The sequence below is a fragment of the Marmota flaviventris genome, chromosome 2, assembly GCF_047511675.1.
Source record: "Marmota flaviventris isolate mMarFla1 chromosome 2, mMarFla1.hap1, whole genome shotgun sequence".
In the NCBI taxonomy this organism is placed as follows: domain Eukaryota; kingdom Metazoa; phylum Chordata; class Mammalia; order Rodentia; family Sciuridae; genus Marmota; species Marmota flaviventris.
The window spans coordinates 195,502,807-195,522,064 of record NC_092499.1 but is presented as its reverse complement, the minus strand read 5'-3'; the positions used below and the strand labels follow the sequence as shown (position 1 = coordinate 195,522,064).

At 56.6% G+C, this 19,258-nt stretch overlaps 1 protein-coding gene across 3 annotated transcripts in view; it reads right to left on the bottom strand.

Moving 5' to 3' along the window:
- Positions 1 to 18,829, bottom strand: part of Nfatc2 (nuclear factor of activated T cells 2) — a 115,753-nt gene extending 96,924 nt beyond the window's left edge. For 2 of the 3 annotated variants that reach the window (XM_027946364.2, XM_027946363.2), the window contains exons 1-2: positions 18,573 to 18,829; positions 1,249 to 2,254 (exon numbers count right to left, since the gene is read on the bottom strand). In XM_027946364.2, the coding sequence (XP_027802165.1) occupies positions 1,249 to 2,254; positions 18,573 to 18,702 (1,136 nt within the window). In that variant the 5' untranslated portion in view covers positions 18,703 to 18,829. The remainder of the gene's footprint in view (positions 1 to 1,248; positions 2,255 to 18,572) is intronic. The other variant, XM_027946365.2, reaches the window with a different exon arrangement.
- Between the last annotated feature and the right edge of the window lie 429 nt (positions 18,830 to 19,258).

The window sequence follows — 19,258 nt, the reverse complement described above, 5'->3', positions numbered from 1 at the left end:
AGAGTTGGACGAGTGTCATTTTACCTAGCCCTTGAAAAAGACACTATTAGGTAGGTACCATAATTATCCTTATATCACTGGGAATGAACCAAGGCCAGAAAGGGCTCAGTAAAAGTATTAGGGGTCTGGGGCTGGGGATGTGGCTCAAGCAGTAGCGTGCTTGCCTGGCATGCGCAGGGCGCTGGGTTCGATTCTCAGCACCACATAAAAATAAAAAAATAAAGATGTGTGTCCACCGAAAACTAAAAAATAAATATTAAAAAAATTCTGTCTCTCTCTCTCTCTCTAAAAAATATATATATATATATATATATTAGGGGTCCTGATTGATTAGTGATGTCTGATCTGGGCATAGCATCAAAAGGTACTCAGTGAGAAGGTGGAGATTGATTAGCAATGTCTGCCACTGACACAGCAATAGCCTAGCAGAACAGAGATACCCAGGATCACACAGGAGCAGAAGGGCAGAGCTGGGGCTCAAATTCAGTCCCCAGGGATCCTAGAGCCATATGCTGATCTCTATATGCATCTCTTCAGCCTACCAAGATCTTAAGCCCCTTGAGGATGGTGGCACTTGACTTCTTCCAGGGCTTCCATGATACTGAGCCTGTGACAGACGCTGAGGAACACTGGCTCCTGTTGAGATGAGGGGGCTTCCATAGGAAAGCTTGCTCTGTGCCCCCCCCCCCCCGAGTGTCAGCTCCATAAAGGCAGAAATCTTCTGTCTAGTAGTTTGCACACAGTAGGTATCTGATAAATAGCACCCGGGTGATTGAACCCAGGGGTGCTTAACCACTGAGCCACATCCCAGACCTGTTTTATGTTGTATTTTGAGACAGGGTCTCACTTAATTGCTCAGGGCCTTGCTAAGTGCTGAGGCTGGCTTTGAGCTTTCCATCCTCCTGCCTGCGCCTCCCCAGTCTCTGGGCCCCTGCACCCGGCTGATAAATAGTTTTGAATGTGTGAGTGAGGGGCCACCTGAGTGAGCACAGTGTGACATGGCTGCACCTTCGTCACCACGGCTGGTGGGCCTTGAACCGATTCCTCCCACTTTACAGATGGGGAAACTGGGGCTGGGAATTCAACTTCCGTCTCAGCTCCTCAAGGCTGGCAAGTGGCAGAGCCAGGATTTAGGTCCACTCCGCCTGGCTCCGGATTGCATGCCCACAGCCCCCAACACCCGACCCAGCTCAGCCGCGCTAGGGACCGACCACCCTCGGGGACCGACCACCCTCCAGCCCCGCTCACCTGCAGATGGGAATGGCCGGCACCAGCTGCTTGGGCCAGGTGGGCGACACCAGCAGGATGGACTCGGGGGCCGAGTTCCTGCGCTCCTCCTGCTCGCAGGGCCCCAGGAACTCCACGGCCGGGTAGATGTGGCGGGGCAGGCCGGCCTTGGCCGGGGCGGCCGCCACGGGCGCGGGGTCCGGGCTGGTCTTCCACATCTTGGGGGGGATCCCGCAGGGCGAGTCCGCGGCGAGGCTGCTGAGCGCGTCCATGAGCACGGCGGGCCCCGCGGGGCCGAGCGCGGCCGGGGGAGCGCCGTCCCGGGGCGCCGCGTGCGAGGGCTGCGGCGAGGGGCTGCGCGAGCGCTGGGGCGAGGCTGCGGGCCGCGGGGCGACCAGGGCCTCGGCGCACGAGTGCCTCCGCTTGGCGCCGGGCGACGAGGAGCGCGAGGCCGGACGGGGCACGGGCGAGTGGCGGCCCAGGCAGCTGTCGTCGGCGAGGCTGGTTCGAGGTGACATTATTGGCGAGGTTCTGGGGGAATAATGAGCAGGGATGTTTTGAAACTGCGGACACAGGTCGTCGGGCGCGCCGTTATTGGGCGAGACGCAGGGCGAGGTGTAGGGGGAGAAGGTGTCGGAAATGAAGCTGGCAGAGGAGCCGCTGCTAGCGGGGCTCAAGCAAAGCGGCTCGCGGTAGCCCTCGAAGCCGGGCACGGGCAGCGTGAACCTCGGGCCGGCCGCCGGCGGCTCCACCGGCAGGGCGCAGTCCCTGGCGCGGAGGGACCCCCCTGCCTGCATCAGTTCGTGGGACGGAGTGATCTCGATCCGAGGGCTCAGGCCCGAGGCCCCCGCTGGCTTGGCCGGGCTCAGAAAGTTCGGGGGCCCGACCCTATCCGGCTCTCCGAACCGGCCGGGGGGCTCGCCCGGGAAACTGGCCAGGGGGCTGTAGGGCTTGGGGCCATAGTCCGGGACATCATCGGGGTAGATTCCGGAGTGTGGGCTGACGACCTTATGTGCATTCGGTTCTTCTGGAAAGAGAAGGGGGAGGAGGGTCTTATAAGCCTCTAAAACAGAAGTCCCATGTCGAGCCACCAATCACAGGCTGGGTCGCCTCCTGTCACTTCATTCTGCTCAGCACCCCGCCCACACCAAACCACTGGCTAGAGCAGTGCAGCCACACCAGGAGGTGAGGCCATCCGTCCCAAATCCCCTGAAGAGAGAGGGACCTCTTGAGTGCAGGGTAGGGTTGGCTCCAGACCCAGCGTGGCCGTGACTGGAAGACCAGCAGGCCTGATGCTCCAGGCGGTGGTTTCAGTGGAAACCTTAGAAGAAATGCGATTGTCTCCCACCACATTCATAGCACCCACACCCCCCCACTGAAATGACACCCTGCTACCCAGGATGCGCTGAGCCTCCTAGGGCTATATGGTGTCATTGCCGGTTAGGACCCATTAAGCAGATTTCGTGCCCCTCAGAGCTCTGCATCTGAACCCTAGGTGATCCCACTGAGCATAAGAAGTGGCCGGTTCAGAACCAGGAACAGAGCCGTGTTATCTGTCCCGGTCACCTAGGGATGCCCATTCCCCACCTCACACTGTCGCTTAATTCCAAGCCTGAACCCCCCTTGACAGACATCCTGTCTCACTGACCTGCGCCCTCCACATGGCACCCTGCACAGCTCAGAGCACCCACTAGGTGGGAGGTTCCTGGTGTGGGGGACCTGCTTGTCCCACCACCCCTCACCCCACTGCCCCTCCAAGGCCCCCCAGCTCCACCGTCTCCACCAGGGACTAGGGTCAGCCTGGGCTCCTGGGCTCTGCCCCCGTACCAGCCCTCAGCAGATCCTCAGTGCTCTGCTGCCAACACACAAACCAAACTCAAACGTCCCCCCACCCATCATGCCCACCCTGGTCCAAGCCCCGCTCTGCTCCCCCCTGAACTCTGTGGTCACCTCCTCTGGTCTCCCCATGCCTTCCCTGTCCCCCTACAGTCTGGTCTCCAGGCCACAGCTTCTGAAACGTCCATTCTAGAAACCCTTCCGTGAAGGCCTCCCCTGACCCTGTAGACAGGCCCTAAGCTATTTTCCCCACGCTGACTCAGCAGCCTGGCTGTCGGAGTCTGTTGTCAAGCAGTGCCTGACTCAGAGCGCTGGACGCACAGCTCCTCCCCCGAGACCTTCCCGGGCGGCTTCCCTGGATTCCTTTATGTATGGGCTCAGCCAGCATCTGCCTTGACCATCGGCAAGATCACCTCCACCCCCTCACCTGCCACCTCTTCTCCACTGGCACCTTCTACCAGCTCACATCACATCAGACACCTCTCTGTTTGGGGAACTCATCCTGCTAAACCAAGAGAGGCCAACTAGGGCCCACAAGCCAAATCTGGCCCACGGTCTGCGTCCGTGAATAAAGTTTTATTGGAACACAGCCACGCTGGCTCATTTACACGGGGCCTGGGGCTGGGGTGGGGGGGCACCCAAGCTCAGAGTTGTGGCCATACAGACCACGGGGCCTACAATATTTACTATCTGGCCCTTTGTGGAAGTCTGCGACCCTGCCCTGGACACTAGGCTCTGCCAGGGCTGGACCGTGTCTGTTGTGGCTCCGTGCTGTTTGCCAAGCTCCTACCACAGTGCCTGGCACTGGCCGGCCCTCCACAAACATTTGTGGAGTGGTGGAGAGAACAGATGAAGAGGGAATGGTGTTCGGCCAGCGGTGGGATCTCCTCCTGAAGCTGCCAGCCTAGCTCATGCCGGGGAGTGAGCGTGGACACTCAGGGGATCCTCAACCTCCTTGTGCCCTTTTGGGGTCACCCTGGAGGAAGTGCAGTCTAGCTTAGCTGAACTGATCTCAGAGGGTCTGTTGGTGACTCCACTTCAGGTAAAAGTCCCAAAATGGCTTCCCACAGCTCTTGGGGTACAGGTGAATGGCTTCAATTAGGCCAGCCTGGCCGGGGATCTCCTAGCCCCTCCTCTCTCCAGACACCAGCTAAACTGGACTTTGTGGGAAGCACCTCTTTCCTTCCCACCCCAGGACCTTTGTATGTGCAGCTCCCTCAGCCTTGACAACGCTCCTCACCCCTTCTCCACACATCCAAAGCTCACTGAGGCCCACAAGCTCCACCAAAGTGCCACGGGCTCTCAGAGCTTCCTGGCTTCTTGACTGGCTCAGGCCTCTGGGAGGTCCCCACCGCCTACCCTGCACTGTTCCAAGTTCTAGTGAGATAACTGTGGGGTCATCTTATCATCGTCTGCCTGCCCCCAACCAATCAGTAAATGCCATGAGGGTTCTCTTGCCCCACACTCTATCTCGAGCACCCAGATGGGACCTGCCACAAAGCAGGGGCTCAAAAAAAAAAATTATCAGCTAACTGAAGTTCAAAAAATCCTCTGTGGGACACTGGAACTCAAGATGCTAATATCCAAATCAAAAGACAGACAGCAGCACCCTCGTCTAGAGAGGATGATTGAGTAATATCTGTCAGAACTCCAAGCACACATGCCCTGGGGACTTAGCAGTGCCACTCTTAGAAATTGATCCCGCAGGGACACTCTCATCTGTGCAAAATGAAGTGTGCGTAAGACGGTTCCCGGAGACCTGTCTGTTATCGAGGGCTTGGAAGCAAACTGAAGTCCACCCGGTGGGAACGGCCTAGAGCCTGGTTCCATGTGCATGGATATGGCACGGCACTAAGACTTAGCACTGAAGAAGAAAGGTGGTCTGGAGACGGTGTGCAGAGAAGGCACACACATGTGTGCATGCACGCGCGCACAGATCACTTGGTTTTCTGGAAGTTACAGGTAGCAATGACTTCCCGCAGGAAGAGGCTAAGTAACCAGGGATGGAGGCACAGCAGAAAGGAGACTTTCCTACCTCTGCATTACGTACAGAAAAGGAATACAATGCCCCAGCATTTTAAAGATGTTACTTTACGGGCTGGGGGAGGGGGAGGGGACAGAACATCATACGTGGCAACGGAACCCTGGCTTATGAAGCAGGAAACTGAGAATCAAGTCCTGCTTTGCCACTACCTAGCTGGGTGACTTTGGAAAAGTCCCCCACCCACTCTCGGCCTCGAGCTCCTCATTTAGAACCGAGTGGTGTGAAACGGAATCCATCTCCTCTGTCGCGTCGGGCTCTGAGGCCCTCTGATTTTTCTAGCTAGAGTCTGTGGGGTCTGGAGTTCTTGGAAGTTGCAGCCAGGGTGAACTTGTGTTTGAACTTGTGCGCACGCACACACACACACACACACACACTCGCACACTCGCACATGCCTTCCTGGCAGGTAAGAGAGCAGAAATCTGTAATCAAGGGGAAGATCAGCGCCAAATCCATGTCCAACCACACCCTGAGAGTCCACCGCTCTGCAAACCAGCAAAACCAAGCACAAAGAGCCTCTGAGCAGAAATTCTGGCCTCATCAGAAAAAACTGCAGCTTATCAGAAACACCCGGGCTGCTGTGAAATGCAGGCACAAAGCACACCGGCGCTCCCCGGGAGCCCGGAGAAACAGCCAAACAGCCGGCTTTACTGCGCTCTGAAGTGTCGAGCATTTGCACTGGTTTTAATTAATCCCCGCGGCAGAGTCTTGCTGTCTTTTTCCCTCCCCTCCCCCCAAGACTGAATTTGAGCGGCAGGCGGGGAGGACGGCGGTAATTAATAACCACCGGCTTCTGGGTCCTCTGGGTTTTGGACAGCAAGTCTCACAACCAGCGCATCAGTGAAATATTTCCTGAAGTAGCCGAGATTTCTCCTGGGGCTGCGGCACCCTGGCACGGCCGTCCCTGCGCCCACCCCCTGCAGGAGCTGGCTGTCGCTCAGAACCACCCCAGGTCCTCACAAGACGCCGGAACCCTTGCAACCCCAGAAGATATTACTGACTTGATATTTCTATTTAAATTCATTCGCATATTAATTCTGCCGTATTTTAAAAGGAAACTTCATACTGCTACCACAAATGGAAAATCGGTGTCACCTCCATAAACGGCAGGCAGGGTAAAAGTACAACAAAAATAGAAGTTACCCAATTCAAGCAAGACTCGGGGGCCAGTTTTGGCAGCCGCCCCGCCCACGTTCTGTTTACTGAGGTCTCACATATATACAGCTGTTGACGGGAGCGTGCAGATGTTGAGCATAGGGCCCACGAGCTTTGTCCAGTGTTAGCCCCCTTGTACTGCCACCACGATTGAGAAGTGACCCGTTCCCACCACCCCATGAAGTCCATCTGCATTCAGCCCCCATAACCGAGACCCCACTCCTGATGAGTTCAAAAGAGAAAATAGCACCAGAAAGGACACAGTTCAATCGTGGGCAGCGTCCCCACCTAAAACCATCTCACCTGCCATGGGAGCTACCTGGCCCGCCCCCAAGACATGGTGCCAAAAGGCAGGAAGAGGTGGACGCAGTGATGTGAGGTCAGGTGGCCTCCCGGGTCTTCTGTACCTTCATGGCTTTGCACGGGCTGTTCCTCTTGCCAGCATGCCCTTCCATGCCTCCTGCCCTGCACAGCTCAACTTGAGCCACCTCCTCCTGCAGGCCCCCTGCTCCCCAAGCTGCACGAGGCAGGTCTTCATGCTCCCAGATCTGCAGGGTCCCAGACTGAAGTCCATCTCGGGAGTCACTCTCCTGTCTCCCCTGGACTGTGGGCTTTCTGAAGGGGGGTGGGGTCCTGGTGGCCACGGTGATAACGGAGAACTCACAGGCGCTGCGGAAGGCACACTCCGTGGGTGGATTATCTAATCCCCCAACCCTATGTGAGGGGGTACAGTCTGTCCCCCTTTTATAGAGACAAGACTGAGACACAGAGAGATGAATTAAAGTGCCCAAAGGCCTCAGCTGACCCCAGGCAGCCGCAGTGCACCCACCCCAGCCGGGGATACTCGACCTCCGAACTACGGGCAGTGGGCGCTGGGTCGTGTTCTGCTGTGGGCTCCTGTGGCCTCCAACAGCATCCCTAGCCTCTACCCCCCGAGGCCAGCGGTGGCCTCCTTGGCCCTCCCACTGAGGGCACTGCCAGATGCCTCCCGGAAGGCAGAGCCGCCCCAGCTGAGCACAGCCACACACGGCCCCACCGGGCAGAGGCCCAGACATTGGAGGCCTCAGCCCACAGCGCCCACCCGCCAGCCAGCGTGACTCGGGAGGGAGCCGCCAGCCTCAGCAGGTAGCTCATTTCTGCAGCAGCTACCTGGAAGTTCTCATCATTATCACCCCTCTTTCCTGTCAGGTTCCTGGGTGCTTATCAAAAAATCTAGACCCTGTGAACTTTTGGGGAGAACCCTGAACACTCCCCAAAACTGCAGAACAAGATTTCTGGGAAGGCCAGGCCAGCGGCTCATCAGCAAGAGATCTGCTGGGGGGGGGGGGGGGTTCAGATGCCACAGCCAAGGGCACAGCGCAGCCTCAGGGCCAGCGCCACCCCACCCCTCCTGCCAGGGGAGGGCACTCCACATTCTCAGGGGTGACAGGGGCCACGCAGCCCACCCACAGCTCACCTGGCCCCCGAGCTCCCAGCACGCGGGAGGACGCTGGGTAAACAGGCAGACTGGACCTTTGTTATTATGGAAAGAAGCGGAAATTCCGCCCTTTCCTGTGACAGTGACCCTGTTTTATGACTTGAAAGTGTGACATGTGCTAGCCCCGATCTTCCTTCAAAAAAGGAAGAAATTTTTACAAAAATAAAACGGATTGGTCAGCACTCCGGGGAATTCTTTTCATCTCAGATTCTGCTGACCTTCAGAAAGTGTGGGGGGTGGGTGAAGAGAGCCTTTGGCTCCCTCCTCACCTCCCCAGGCCACCTGGGCACCAACTCAATCCTACCAAAGCCTTGGTGACTCAGTGAGCTACTTGTAATAACAGAAGTGATAAGAGCCAACACGTAAACCTTTTATTGTGTACCAAGAACCACTGCACTCCTCTACCACATTAACAGGCTTCTCTCACCAGAATTCTATGAAGCATGTAATATAGTTTCCCCCATTTTAACGTGGAAAATGAGGCTCAGAGAGGGTGAGTAATCTGCCTAAAGTCACACAGCTTTTTAGTGGCTGAGCCAAGATTCAGTCTTAGGCAACCTGACTCCTCTACGGTCCCAAACACTACTCCACCCCACTTCTCATAAAAGAGGCCATTTCCTGGATGGTAACACCTTAACCAACCCTGAAACAGAGAAAGGAGGTTCTCCCTGGGGGCCCTCACCATTGCAGGGCCCCTCATAACCCAGGACGCCAACTCCTTTCTTCTGTGATGTTCTCAGTTCCTCCACTGGCTGAGGATCGAGGCGAGGGTCATTTTAAAAGTCTCATTCAGGCCCTCGTGGTGGCCTCCACCAGGGCCTCTCCTCCAGGAGGCCTCCTGCCCACCCTCAGGAAGACCCAGGCCCACACCAGGCAGCCTCTGGGGACAACCAACCAGCCACAGGCGCTTCTGAGAAAGGAACGGGGAGCCTCCTCTGGGGAAGGACCCGCGGGGTTTTCAGGAAGCAGAACAGACTGACCCCAACAGAAACCCCGTGGGGACCTGCAGGAAGTGCCTGTCCCTCTGGGGGAGGGGCCAAGTCCAATGGTGTCTGGGGGCTTGGATGACAGGAGGAGAGGAGCCAGGGCCTGGCCTGGGGTGACCACGGGCCGCCCGGCCGTGTCCCAGGTGCCCCCTGCCCTGGCTCACGCCCTGAGGTGGCGGCGTCCCCGGCCCTGGCTTGGAGACACCACAGTCTGTCTCCATGGCAGCAAGGAGGATCCACAGCCTGACACTGCGGCCTGCAGCCAGGGGAGAGGTGGCGGAAGGAGCTGGCCGCCGCCGGGCAGGTCTCCCAGCCTCCTGTTCACGGGGGCTGCCGGCCCGGACCACGGGGCAGGAAGGCGGGGGCTCCTCACCTACGATCAGAGCCTCCTCCAGAAGCCACGGGCTGCTTCCAGGTCACAAACCTGTCACCTGTCACTCTGCAAACTTCCCAGGAAGCCCCCAAGCCCCGCTGCTGCTCCGCCAGGCACACGCCACAGGAGCTGGATTCCAGATGGGTGACTCATGTGCGTTAAGAATGACGGAAATTCAGGTTGTCACGCCCTGCGCTCCGAGGTGACACACACAGACTCCGCTCTGAAAGCTGAGAAATTCCATCCAGATCAGTGAGGCCCAGAAATGTCAGAACGGGGAGGGCAGAGGTTCCGTCCTGTAGACGTCCCTGTCCTGTCTCCTGTCGTGTCGAGGGGGGCCTTGGGAAAAGGCCACCTGGAGCAGCTCTGGCTGCTGACCTGCCCAGCCAGACCGCCCGCCTCAGCAGCCGGGCGGCACTTCCCAGGTCACTGCCACGGGACAGGCGCCCCCACAGGACCAGGACAGGCCCAGAACCACCTCACAGACGCGGCTGGCGGGCCACTGGCCAAACGCGGCCCACGCTGCGGCCCTGCTCAGGAGAGGACGGGGGCACACAGGTCCTAGGTCACTGTGAGGTGGGGGCAGGGCCCCAGCACCCCAGCTGGGAGACACCAGGTCTCATGGCCTCCTTGGAACCTGGAGGGAAGGGCTGTCTCTTGCTGGCTTAAAGCCACCCTGGGGCCTCCTGCTTTCAACAACTCCAGAGACCTTCCTGCACCCTCATCCTGAAGCCACTGTGCGGGACCCCAGGAGCCCCCCAGGCTTCTCCCTGCGGCTGACCCCCATCCTGGGAGGCAGGCACTGCCTGTACCTCTGTGCCAGAGAAGGGATGGGGGACAGGACAACCCTAGGTCAAAAAAATAGTCAAGGACACAGCTGGAATCCCAGGGCCGTGCCCAGCCAGAAACTCTCTGGACCTGGTCACCATCACCCGGGCTTGGCTGGTCTTGACAACGCACCCTGGACACGCCCCTCTCCCTTTGCTAGGCTGGCCCCATGGTGTGCGGGCACTTCTTGGTCACTGCAGGGGAGTGGTCCTCTGGATGGACACACCATCTTTATCCACCTCCCCCATCCTTAAAGGAGACAGCCACTCGGGCGGCACTCGTGACGGGGAGTGTTTGTAACCAGACAGTGAAAGACGGACAGAGAAGAGGACTCAAGTGGCTTCCTCTCCAAAAGGAGAAGGAAAGATCTGGTCAGAAAAACTGGCCAGAAATAGACTTCAGATAATCCTCCTGCAGTAGCTGGCTGGCCACGCAAGCGCCCGCCCGTGAAGGCCTGCAGGAGGGACACGCCTCCTCATCCTCCACCTTGCGGGGCGCCAGCCCTCCCCAGCTCCAGCCACCTCCAGGAGCAGTGGCCCTTATTGATTCCCATTCCCCTGGCACCATCGGAAAAGCCGATTTCCACTTTTATTTCATCAACTTCAAATCCAAGTGGAAACTTCCCCTTTGGAGACAGTGGGGCCCACGTCGTGCTTGGCCAGGGACAGAGACTTAAAATTAATACCTTATTGACTGGCGGGTTCTCATTTATACTTCTCCCCAAGAGCTTTCACTCCAGTGCCATGTTCCCGGAGGTGGGCACACTCATCAGCGGCCCGCCAAGCCCCGGTCATTAAGACGATCCTTCTACTCTGGCAGCAGAACCCAGGTGAGGTCACCCACTGCAGATCTGAGACCTGCAGAGCACCTTCTGGGGACTGTGCAGGTCAACAGCGCCTTCCCTTAGCCCCAAGGAACTGTTGCCGGCATCTCAGACTCAAAGCCCCGGCCCCACTGAACACCCCTGGGCCTGCAGGCGTGGGTTTCCAAGCAGGTCTGTCGTGATAAGGACCTCTGCCAATCCTGAGCTTTGCGGGCCACTTTCCTGCCTTCAGAAAGCTCACCCAGGCAAGACTCAATTAAAATCCGCATGGGGAACGCATTTTATTAACTAAAACAGGCCCAGCTGGAAAAAAAAAAATGCTTTTTCCCAAATCCTCTGATTAGAAAGGAGGAGGGTCCCAAATGCCAACTCGGGAAAAAGCCCCTCTCCCCGCTGTGACTGTGGCTGGCAGCCGGTCTTTGGTGTGTTTCTTTTACAGAGGGGAAAAACAACAACAAAGACCATTAAAGGGCGGAGGCACAGGGCTTCAGAACCAAACGCAGGTCTGTAGGAACCGAGGGGGACAGAGGGACACGTGAAAGGACATCACAGAGACGCCACAGGAAGATCCAGAGGGCGAAGAAGTGCGCGGGGAAATGACCCTGCTTCCTCGACAAGCAGCCGCCAACAGCCGGGCGGGAACTTCCACAGGACACAAGATTCAGGGTCACATCGAGCAGTCCCAGTGTGGGGGTCATTTAGGTCTCGGGTGGAACAACCCAGCTCTACAGAGATACTTCACAGACGAAGCAGAAACACTGGGGAGCTGGATATTCGGGGATGATCTTGGTTTTAATAATGGTGCATGCAGGTGGGTCTCCGTGGCCCTGGGCTGAGCCTCTGTGGAGGAAACCACCTCCAAAAAATAAATCAATCAAAAGTATCCAGGGGGGGGAAACTGGACTGAATACTAGAGACAGTTTCCTCATCCTTATTCCTTAAGTAATCCAATGTGACAACTGTCTGTGTGGCACTTACACTGTATTAGGGACCACAAGTGACCTGGGGGGGATTTAAAATCCACAGGGAGGTTCACGCAATCCTCCACCATACAAGGGACTTGAGCCACACCCGGAGCATCTCGGTGTGGCAGGGAAGCTGGCCCTGGAAGAAGCCCCCTGAGGAGACTGAGGGACCCCGTGTTTCATTTGTCTCATCTTTGAGAGATAGAAGCCTCCTAATCTGTTAATAAAACTTTATGACACCTGGGATTTTACTGAAAGTAGCTGAGGGTGGGGCGGAGAAGACGTGGGGGCTGAGACACGGAATGAGCCCATCCCCACTAGGATCCCCTCTGCTGAAGTGGGTGTCGGGCCCGGGAGCTGATTATACCATCACCTCTACTTTGCATATTTTGGCAAAAGCTCATAATGAAAGTTCAGGGTCAAGCCGAAGGTGCCCTCTTGTTTGGGGAACTTGCACCAGTCCTGGCTGAGACTGGTCAACCCCGCCCCACCCAGAAGGGCCCAGTGTGGATCTGGCTCTATCCCCTGGGCTGTCTGAGAGCATCTGTGCCCTGCATGGCGAGCTCAGCCCGGGCCTGCGAGGCTTCCTGTGCTGGGCAGGGAGGAAGTCCCCCGGGAGGGGGAGCCCCCGCACCCATGGCGCTGCATCTCCAGGGCTGCTCCCTCCAGCCCTGGCTCGGCAGCCCTCAGGGCCAGGGTATGACACCTGGGAGATCCCCCGCCCCAGCAAGGAGAACCTTCCTGTCTCACAATCTGGACAATTAAGGAAGCAATCACAGCCAGCAGAGTTCCGGGCTGAGGTCGGAGCAGACGAGTCCCCAGGTCAGAAGCAAGTGGGCAACCAAGCAGGGCCAAGACACCTCAGGGTGCCGGCTCCCATCTGGCCAGAGCCCCTCGGTTCCTGGCCCGTGTGCTCTGACAGCTCAGTGTCCATCAGGGCGCAGGAGGCCTCTCTCCTCTCCCAGGCCGCCCAGAACTCAGGACAGGGAGAGGCTCATCACCGTCCCACACTCCCGAGCCCCTTGTGAACAGGAATCACCCACCTCACTAACACCAGGTAGACCCAACAGGGAGGGAGGGCACCGTCACCCCCGGCCCACCTCACAGATGAGAAAATGCAAGCCTGGGAGCCAACTCCACACGCCACCAGCACATCTCTAAGAAGGGATTCTGCAATTTTTCACCCATTTCTCTGGCAACTACATTACAGGCTTGCCAGATGCCAGGCACTTCCTCCAAGCCAAGGCCACCCAGGTGGAAAGCAAGGAAGGCGGAATGTCAGGCCGGGACCTTCTGATTTCAGACCTGGTGCTCCAGCAAGCCGAGTCAGTGGTCCCCACAACTGGAGGGAACAAAGGTACAGGTGGCCCAGGGAGCATGCACGACCATCCATGAGACAGAGAGAAAAATGGACACACAGCCGGACCCCCACTCACACCTTGTGCTCTTCTGTTTTTGCTGGAAATTCTAAAGCAAGTCTAATCCCACGAGGGGAGTGGGCAGCACACAGGTGACTCTGGGCATATCAACTATAAGGAGGGAACGGGCACACGCCACCCACAAGGGCATGCTGGAGGCTGCCAAGACCACAGCTCCAAATGGGGCCCCGCTGCTCTGGGGGTGCAGTCTGGCGACGGGCTGCAGTGCTGAGGGAGGGACTCAGGAACCCCAGGTGCTCAGGCCCAGCGCCTCCCCTGCCACTCACCAATGCCTGGCTCTCGGCCAAGTTCCCAGTTCCGGGTGGAGCCCAGGAGGTTCCACTGCATAGCCAGGAGCGACGGCCACTAACAGGTGGCCCTGCATCGCTCACATCTACTTCACCCGCCACCTTCCAGGGCTACAGAGCCTTGGGAACTGAGGTAAGGCCTTAAGGTTTTCACAGCCTCTGCTCCCAATCCAAAGCCAAGGCCCCTAAGGGACAGAGGGCCTTTAATTTGGGAGCTCGAGTGACATGTGTTGAACAGAGCAGAGGGTGGCAGCAGCTCTATCCCCAGGTCCTCTGCTCCCTGACAAGGCCTCCGCTCAAGTCCAGCCTCGCCCCATCTCCCAGCTGCACCTGGAGACAGGCTCACTAAGGCCTGTCCCAAATGCCACACTGACAGCACCGTGTGCGTCACGTGTGTTCAGAGAACCTGCCTGCTTGGTGTGCAGCCCTATTTTTAGCAAGCACCAAAAAAAACCAGTTACTGTATCACAGCACCTCATTTGTCCCTATTTGTTTACCAGGCTGGGTCCCACGTTGGCCAGGGGGCCAGGCAAGGGCAGGGACCACATCTCATTTGTCTCTACACCCACGGGGCCTGGCACGAAACCAGCATTCGCTATGTTTGCTGAAAGAATGAGGTTTTAATTGTCCCGTGACAGGGCCGAGAGCAGGTGTTCCTCAGGTGAAGTGCTGTCGACACTAGGGGGCGGGCCAGAGGGTCTGCAACTGCCCCCGAGATGGGGTGCAAGGCACACATGGGGGGCAGCACTCCGGGAGGATGCAGAGGTGCCCCTGCGGGCTCGTGCATGCTGTGTGCACGTACAGTCCTTAGAGTGTGCACACTCACACGTGTGTGCCTGAGTGGCACCAGCAGCTTTGTCAAAGGGCTGCCACCCCCAGAGCTGAAGGATCCGAGGAAGAGACTCTACAAAACAATAAGCAGTGGTCGGGAAGAGTCTGCCGTCTCGGGGAACGGCAAAGCTGGCGCCAGAGGCCTAACTTCCCAGGACTGGAAGGAGGGATGCAGCAGACCTATTAGGGCAAACCAGAGATGAGCACCCTACCACATCCATCGCCAGGCAGCACATGGGGATCCCACAGTTCTGGAGGTGATCAGGATTCCCAGTACCCATCTGTCTCCCTCAAAGTATTATGAGTTGGGAGAAGTGAGAGTCCACCAAATTCCAAGCATGCACAAGAAATCCAAATCCTCAAGTGTTTGACAACAACACGTCCCCCTGGGGCCTGCAGAAGTCAGGATGTCATAGCACACACATGCACACGTATACACACACACACACACACACACACACATAATATGCTTGGCTGCCCCTTCCACTAGTAAAAAGATGTGCATGAACTTGACATCTCTAGTCAAGTTTGAAAACCTAGATAGATGAAATGGACCATTTCTTAGAAAAATAGTTTACCAAAACTGACTCCAATAGAAATGGAAAGTGTAAACAGTCCAATCCTCACAGACTCAACAGAGAAAGTCACGCAGAAACAAGCCCCCAAGAAAGCACCACGACCAGAAGTTTGCACAGAGGACTCTGGCACAGTGTTAAAGACTGTTCTGCTCGGGATACACAAGTTGCTCCTGAGCACAGAGAAGGAACAAAACCTAAAGCTTGACTGCACAGGAAAAAAGGCACTACAGGTGAATATTGCTGGAAGAAAGAACACTTAACTATTACCAACAGATGTCACCACTCTCCAAAAAAACAATACAAGGTCACCAAGGGACTTTATGTCAAGAATGTTTCAATATTAGGCAATTGATTAATATAAGCCAATAGGGTAACAGGTCTCAGAAGAATAAAATCCTATTTCCCACAGATGCTAAACAGCCTTTGATGTGATTCAACTCCCATTCCTAACAAAACTCCCAAGGAAATAAGAATGGATGGTTACCTCCTTAACATAATGTGTGCACCTCAATGCAACCTCCTCCTGGAGGCACCTGATAATGCAATCAGACACAGGAAAAAAACAGGCACATTTTAAGGCATGAGGTCTTATTGTCCACGGTATTCCCAAGACCTAGCATGATCCGTGCTTAACAGTTGGTTGGGTGAGTAACTGAGTAATGGCTCTCATTAATTGAGCACCTCTATTAATAACAGCAAGAGTTTAACAAAGTGCTGGTGATGAATCACACCTTGTGCTGATTTAAATGGATTAACCCACTCCAGGTGGGCCATGATCCTTTAAGGTAAGGAACATTATTTCAGCCACTTTACACATAAGCAAACAGAGATCCAGAGCTGTCAAATGATCAAGAACACCCTGCTGGTGTTCACGTGTCCACCCTTGCCATGATCCCAGGGGCCTGGCCAATGGCCATGCATGTACCTCTTATCAATGGAGCAGTGAGGAGCCTCCTAGAGTTCTGAGACCAAGCTGTGGAGCATGCTCAGACCTGAGCTCTGCCGTTTACCAGCTGTGCTTTCTTGAGAAGATCACTTTACCTCTCTGTGCCTTCTCACCCTCCTCTGTAAAAGGAGGACGGAAGCAGTGTCTGCCTGCTAGGGTCCCAGGGACATTAACTGGGCTGATCCAGGTCCACCACACACTAGTTCCATACAATGGGATCTGACCTCCTAAAACTTCCCTGAGTTCTTGACGGTGGTGCCTGGCCCCCTCGGTGGTCCTTCTCCTGCCAGGCTCAGCCCAGCATCAGGGCCAACACTCCAGGTTAGGAGGTAGCGCATCACCAGGTCGCTCCCATCCGGGACCAAGCTGACAAGATTGGGCTTTGGCTCTCGGAGAGGTCCGTCATGCAGAAGCTCAGAAAAGTGACAGCCAGAGCCCCACCCACGTCTGGGACGACTCATCTTGGCCTCTCAAAGCTCACAATGTCCCTTCTGTTCCTGGGGGCTGACTCTGCTGTCCTAGCTCCTTGCAGCAAAGAGGCATCATTTAACAGACGCAGAGCAAAACTGAACTTCGACTGTGCAGGCTCCACACAGAACTGCCTTCCAAAGAGCACCCTTCGCAAAGGAGTCACTGAAGAGCAGAAACCCGACCAATGTACCCTCTGCCAGGTGATCAAGTCAACATCAACGGTGACAAACTATCGACAGTAATGTGTGTGGTGAGAAAGCACTTAACCTTAGTGGCCCTCTTCCTAGATATCGCACAGCCTTATTCTAATCAAGAGAAAAAATAGTTTTTTTAAAAAATTAAGGGACAGTCTACAATATACCTAACCAGTACTCCTCAGAACTGACAAGGTCTTAAAAAAAAGAGAACACCTGAATCTAAAAAAGTATAGACTTCAATAATAATGTATCGATATGGGTTCATGAATTATAACAAATGTACCATATTAATGTGAGATGTTAACAATATGAGGAATCCCGGTCCTGGGCAGGTGGGGGTTCTGTGGTAGCTTCACAACATTTCTGTAAATCTGAAACTGTTCCAAAAAATAAAGTTTATTATTTTAGAAAAAAAAAAAAAAAAAGATTCCAGGGCTTTCATTGTGGTCATTAAGATACCCATCTGGTGGCCACCAAACACCACTTGCCAAGAAAAACTATAAAAAGTACCTCCCACCAGATTTGGCTTGGAAACTATTTCCCCGGAAATCCTCCCCCTCTCCCTAACCCCACCCCTCAAAAAAAAAAAAAGCTAGCTGATTGTGCATCCCAGAGGGGTATAAGTATTAACTCCCTGCAAAACATGGCTTTAATCTTAATGAACAGAAAGACCACTGATGTTAACTGTTAACATGGATCCTTCGCAGATTCTTAATTGTATCTTTTCAAAGCAGAGGATGTGCTCCAGATTGCAGCTACAGAGCCTGGGTCTCCTCTGCTGGCTGATTGTTTCCATCTCCAGGCAAAGCACAAAATTGTTACTAATTGCCATCTCCGGGGATCCAAGGGAGAGTGATACCCACAGTCAGAGCCCAGACCCTCCTCAAAGGTGGCCTGGAAGGACACAGGTGGCAAGTAAAAACTTCTCTATCCAGCTGCCTGACAGAGGCTCTGGGAACCAGGGAGCCACTAAACGACCCCCCCCCCCCGCCCCCGGCAAAAAAAAAAAAAAAACACATGCAGGGGCTTATTTCCCCAGCAGGGAAACGCAAGCCCTTTCTATGGGCCAGGCCCTCAGCACATCTGGAAGTTACTTGCCCCGCGCCCTGGGGCTGGTAACAAGCATTGAAATCAGGAAGCCTTACTTGGGGTTTTGGGTTTGGGTTTTTTTTTTTTTTTTTGTGTGTGTGTGTGTGTGTGTGTATGTGTTTCTTCCAAGACAACCTGCTAACCAGAAAAATAGTGAGAGGCCAAGGGTGACACCTTTTCTTTCTCCTCCTCCTGATGAAGGCTCCTGTGACATGGTAAAAAGACACCAAGACAAGAGCCTGCAGCCCAGCCTGGGGAAGTTCCCAGTCCCCAGCCCCCAAAGACTCAGGGCACTTGCAGGTACAGACTGCAGGGGTTTGGGCAGAAATATAGACTGTCTTCCTGAATCCACACTCCTGCTGCCCCCCAGGCCCCCATCCATTCTGACTGGGCGGGGAAGACCACCTCACAAAGCTCAGAATGGACCTCTTGGGGGCGATTGGCAAACGCAGCAGCAGAGCCCAGAGAGGAAATGGGCCGCCTCACACCACCGAAGTCAACCACCCTCCAGCGCAGACACACAGCCTCTTCCTTAGTTTCAACACAAAGTCCCCAACACCACGCTGGTCGGGGAGGTGGTGGGGCACAGTCTCACAGAAGCCCAGGGATCCCTCTGCTGCTCGGGAGCTCCTTCCCCACCCTCCCCCCTAACTCCAGTCCTCGCTCCCTCACCTCCTCCCTCCAGAGGCAGCTAAATCACTTCCAGTAGGACCCACTGCCGGGCACTAGGCCAACAGACTCCCTCAGCCTGGGGATCTGCCATCTTTTGCTTTTCGAGCAGCGACCCTCGGGTCGACGTCACAAGTAATTGGAAACCGTCGCCCCTACGGGGCACGAGTGAGCCTACCGCCCCCTAAGGGTGGCGCAGCCACTGTCGCCGCCTCCCCTCCCTCTCACCTGGGTAGGGGCACCCCCTGCTCCAGGCCTCCGAGGAAGTGAGGCGCGTGGAGCAGAGAGGCCGTGTCCCCTCCCCAGGCTCACGCCCCCGCCCGGGCTCGGGGCGGCGGGGGAGCCTCCACCGACCTGGGATGGGATTCAGATAGTCATAGTCGAAGAGGATGGAGAAGTCGAACTCGTCCTGGGGACTGCCCCCGGGCTCGTGGCCTGGGGCGTCCCCGCCGTCGGGGTCGGGCTGTGGCCCCGGGGCGTCCATGGCGCTCGCTCGGGAAGGCGGAGGGTCTCGGGGCTGGGGCGAAGGCAGTCGCGCTGGCTCCGGGGCCCTGGCCGCGGGTGGCGACGGCTGCAGGACGCGGGGGCGAGGAGGTCCTACGGCGGGGTCCAGCTCCTCGCGGCAAGCACGCCGGGTCCGGGGATGGCGCGCGTGGCGCAGCGGGTCCTGGACGCGCCTGGGAGCTGAGCGGCGGCGGCGCGAGCTTCCTGCTCCGGGAGGCACCTGTTGCCGCCCGCGGAGGGGGCGGGGAGGCGGGGACAGCGCGGCCGGCCGGCGGGGGCGGGGCCGCCACGCGGGGCCGAGGGGGGAGGGGCGGCCCGGCTGCGGAGCCCGGAGGAAGGAGGCCGCCCGCTGGCCGCACTCGGGGCACCGCGCTGGGCCACCGGCCGGGGCCACCGCCGGCAGCTGGGGCGGTCGCTGCCTCCCACCTTCCCTGGGTGAGCGCGCCGCGCCCTGCCCAACCCACGGTCTAGGGAAGAAACCTGCTGCCACTTGCGCTTTTGCGCTGATGCCTGCCCCTGACTTTTTGCTTTCTGTC